Here is a 4,677-nt window from a genome sequence, read left to right as displayed (position 1 = left end):
AAGCAGCAGCTTGATATGCATGGTCTGTGCAGCCTGGAAGATCATACGCGATGGCCAAAAGCAGCTGTGTAGGGTTACACCGGGAACTTGGGGTGCTAGCGGGGTGCAGCTAGGGGAAGGGCTGCTGTGGTCACATCAGTGGCAGGAACACTTACATGCCGCCACCACAGGATAGGGCACCTGGTGCCAGCCCAAGGCCCAAGCAGCAGCTTGATATGCATGGTCTGTGCAGCCTGGAAGATCACACGCGGTGGCCAAAAGCAGCTGTGTAGGGTTACAGCGCAGTCAGTGTGGCGTATGAGTGGGGCCAGAACACAGGCCCAGATTCACTAGCCAGTGGCACAGAGTGTGCACTGCCTCCTCCTGCAGCTCCCAGGTTCTGCAGCTGGTGTAGTGCTCCCCAGCGGACAGCGTGAGCAGTGCCAGCGTTGAGATATACTGGGCCAGCTGACGACAGTAATGCACCACATGGTCAACCAGCATGTGGAGCTACGCCAGCTAGGGCCTGCCACCATCCAGAGGGCATCATCCAGACGGGGTCGTAGGGCCCGCAGCAGGTGCAGTAGTCTTTGGCTTGGGCGCATACTGGTAGTCACCACCACACACCTGCTACAGGCTGTAGTGCCCTGCAGGGCTTGGGGGTCACCTGTACTTCTGTGTACTGCAGGACTTGGGGCTTCGGGGGCTGCTTCCAGGACACGCTGTATACGTCCTCCGCCCTCTGCATTAGGCTCAGAGTTCATGCCACGGCGGTCAGGAGCAGCACTTGGAGCAAGGGTAGGAAGTAGTGCCAGGGGTGCACTGAAGCTTGGGCATGATGATGTGCCCTTCCTGCCTGCCCCATGATGGGGCCCTCTGTAGTCTCCTCCATCTTCCCCTCCTTCCCTCAGCCTCTGCTATCATATCAGCTGCTCAGCCATGCCACTGCCGGGAACTCTTTGCCTGAGTACTGCCACAGCCTACCCAGAGCCAGCCCGGAGAGAGCGGGGGCCCCCCAAGGGGAGGGAGGATAGTGTGTCAGGGATCTCAGGGGCTTTCAGGGTGCAGGCATGCCACGTTTGTGAGTCCAGGCTTCTGGGAGTCTGTTGGTGCCTTACTTTCATGCAGGGTAGTTGTGGGCCTCTAGCATCAATGATTCTAAGATCTCACCACACAGTCTAGAATTCTACAGTTCTGTCCTTCAGTGATCATACGAATCAATTCTAATTCCTTAATTAAATTTTGAGAACTCTAAATTCAGGTTTGGAGAGTCAAGGTATGATTCCCAACATCCTCAGTTCAGTGAGTCTGCTTCCCAGAATTTGAGGATTCTCTGCACCTAGGATGAGCGACATCAGGCGTTAGAGAAGCACCTCTGAGTTCTGGTAGAAATCCCAGGGGCCTGGAGGAGCCAGTTCTGAAGCATCTTCCCCAGCCCATCAGGCCTTGAATGCAAGTCCTGGCTTTATCAACATCTCCTCAGACTTTTCTCTCTACTTTCCCAGACTTCCCCTTGACATTCCAGCTTCTAGAAGGACTCCACACACAGTCCCAACTACCCTTTCTCTTTTAACTCCTTGCAGATTGCCTTCTGCCCTCAGTACACTTGTCAGGTTTACCAACAGCCTCCTCTTCGCTAAATCTAATGCTCTTCAGGTGCTAGTCTCTAACCCTCTGAAAGCATTGGGACATACGACCCACTCCTCCAAGAGACCAGGCCAGACTGCTGACCGAACCAGACACTCATCAAGACCTGTTAACCTCTGGCTTTTGCCTAGATAAGGGGCTACTAATGGGTCACTCATTAAATCATTCCCTGTCTGTTCTCACCCCAGGCCATAAACTAATTACAAAATAAATGGGTAGGTCATGTCCCTGCTCTAGAACCTTCACTAGTTCCCCATTGCCCTTGGGCTAAAGCCAGACTCTGGATGGGCACATAAACACTCTAGTCTCTGGCCAGACTGAACCCCTGGACTAAACTTAGGGAAGCTGATGGGTCTCAGGGTTCACAGGGCCTGGGGTAGGAGTCCTATCTGAAGTCTGTAGACATGGGACTCATTCTGGTTTCCTAGCCTAGGACACCTCATTCAAAACTAGGAATCCTTTGTGAGCTTAGATTGGAGCAGGGAAGGGGAAGGAGGGGGAGTAGACTCATCAGGCAGGGAAGAGATGGGAGTACCAAGGATGGGCTGGGCCCTGGGCATGGAGGGGTTAACTACAAAGCCAATCTCAGCGAAATCAATGGGTTACAGCAGAAAGAGGCAGAAGCAATGCAGAAAGGCAAGGAAGAGCCAGGCAAAAGAGCATGCCACCCGTGGGAAACCAAGGACTGAGGAGTAGGTGGTCATTGGGCACTCCGGAGAGACTGCCCAAGTCTGGCTCAGAAGAGGAGGAGCTTTAAAGAGGGAGAAGTGAGAGGCAGACCTCTATCTGCAGGGAGGCACCCAGGGGCAGCCACTGAGCCAGGAGGTAGCTTCAGCCAGGCTGGTTCACCCAGGATCAAGCAGCAGCCCAGCCAGCGCCCAGGGTCAAGGTAGGCATTGCCCATACTGTGCTTCAGGGGATCTGCTGCATGGTGGATGCTGGGGTGGGCAAAATATCCCATCCCTCTCCCCTGCCTGTCCCTATTGCCTTTCATTTGTCCCACCCACCCCCCTTCCAGAGATCTCAAGCTTCAGGGAAATCCACAGGTAGTAGCTGATGTTGGCTGAGGATGGGACAGGAGTGAGGGTGGGCACAGCTTGCACAAATGCACACACACACACACGCACACAGGTCAGAGGCACCACCTGTTACAGACTCAGATGAGCGCCCTAGCCTGGGTGTCAGAGTACTAGGATGGCAACAGCCCCAGATCTGCCACTAAAAATGTGATCATTAGCCTCCCATACTCCCTCTCTGAGCTTTGATTTCCTTGTGTGCAAAAGGAGGGCAGTGACCTATATGGTTTTCCCAGATGTGCCACTGTGGGGCTCACTAAACGATTCTCCAGTGACGCGGGGACGTCACCCATGTTTTGCTGACCTACCCATGTCCGAGTCTTGCTTGAGCTTCAGATCCTCACTGAGAAATATGCCAGCTCCTGGGGTTGGAGTTGCCCATCCCCCCATCTGCCATGTCCTCACCCCATTCTGCCTGTGTCTACCTGCATCATTGGTTAGAGGTGTCCATCGACTCCCTAATTATCCTTCATGCCTTAAGCTATGGACATGTTCCCTAGGAAACTGAGAAACACCTCAGACACCAATGTGACTGTGCCAGGAGCTTATACAGTGGGTCTCAGTGATAACTTTTGGCTGTGTCCCCAGTTCCCACCCTCATGAGTTTCTAGCCCAGGAGACTCAGCCAGGCTCAGGCTGGAGGAACTAGACCCCTAAGTCTAGTGACCAGAGCTCGGGGCTCCTGCCTGAGGACTCCAGCTTCTCTTCCCCAGGTAACCGTCTGATGCAGAGATGGCTGATGCCCAGAACATTTCACTAGACAGCCCAGGAAGTGTGGGAGCTGTGGTAGTGCCTGTGGTCTTTGCCCTCATCTTCCTCTTGGGCACAGTGGGCAATGGGCTGGTGCTGGCGGTGCTGCTGCAGCCTGGCCCAAGTGCCTGGCAGGAGCCAGGCAGCACTACGGATCTTTTCATCCTCAACCTGGCAGTGGCTGACCTCTGCTTCATCCTGTGCTGTGTGCCTTTCCAAGCTGCCATCTATACACTGGATGCCTGGCTCTTTGGGGCCCTCGTCTGTAAGGCTGTGCACCTGCTCATCTACCTCACCATGTATGCCAGCAGCTTCACACTGGCTGCTGTCTCAGTGGACAGGTGCGCTGTGCTGGGACCTGGCTGGGTCTGGGCTGGGGAGGAAAGACCTGAACAGATGCTCACTGGCCTTAGCGGAGATAGAATGGGATACCCAAAAAGGAGATGAGAGGGAGAAGAGGAAGAGCTCTTTGGCCCCCATCATCCAATCTCGGGACCTGCAGGGTATGCTTGAGGGGACCATCCTGCCATCCCCCCAACTCCACTGTGAGCTTCCCTAGGACATCTTTGTGTCTCAAGTGTCAGCACAGGGCCTGGCAAACAGTAGGCGCTCTATGAGTGTGAAATGAATAGCAAAAGGAACACATGAATAAATTCAGGTATTTTATTACCGCTCATACCTGGCCCAGGTTGTGGTCATCATACCTGCTTTCGTGGCTTGAAGCTTGGGATCAAATCCAGGCTCACTCTCTAGCCGATGACCTTGGCCAAGTCACCTGTGTGCCTCCGACCCCTCCTTGCTAAATGCCAGACATTGCTCTATGCCCTTCAGTATTAATTCCTTTAATCACCACCAGTCTGGGAGGCAGGTCACGCAGTCACCCTCACTGTTCAGATGCAGAGATCAAGGCTGCTAGCCCCTAGGTCCCGGGCGAAGCGTCTCCATGGGGGTGCGGATGCATGTCTGCCGGCCGGACACCCTCTGATCCAGCAACCGCCCGCAGGTACCTGGCCGTGCGGCACCCGCTGCGCTCGCGGGCCCTGCGCACCCCGCGCAACGCCCGCGCCGCGGTGGGCCTGGTCTGGCTGTTGGCGGCGCTCTTCTCGGCGCCCTACCTCAGCTACTACGGCACCGTGCGCTACGGCGCGCTCGAGCTCTGCGTGCCGGCCTGGGAGGACGCGCGCCGGCGCGCCCTCGACGTGGCCACCTTCGCTGCCGGCTACCT

General features: G+C 55.5%; 1 protein-coding gene across 1 annotated transcript in view; it reads left to right on the top strand.

Annotated features, from left to right (window-relative positions):
* Nucleotides 1-2,974: 2,974 nt before the first annotated feature.
* Nucleotides 2,975-4,677, top strand: part of GALR3 (galanin receptor 3) — a 2,253-nt gene continuing 550 nt past the window's right edge. Inside the window, exons 1-2 of the mRNA XM_015591610.2 lie at nucleotides 2,975-3,793; nucleotides 4,456-4,677. Of these exons, the coding sequence (XP_015447096.1) occupies nucleotides 3,435-3,793; nucleotides 4,456-4,677 (581 nt within the window). The 5' untranslated portion in view covers nucleotides 2,975-3,434. The remainder of the gene's footprint in view (nucleotides 3,794-4,455) is intronic.

Source organism: Pteropus alecto, unplaced genomic scaffold, assembly GCF_000325575.1.
Source record: "Pteropus alecto unplaced genomic scaffold, ASM32557v1 scaffold6, whole genome shotgun sequence".
Taxonomy (NCBI): Eukaryota; Metazoa; Chordata; class Mammalia; order Chiroptera; family Pteropodidae; genus Pteropus; species Pteropus alecto.
This window is presented reverse-complemented; position numbering and strand designations above follow the sequence as displayed.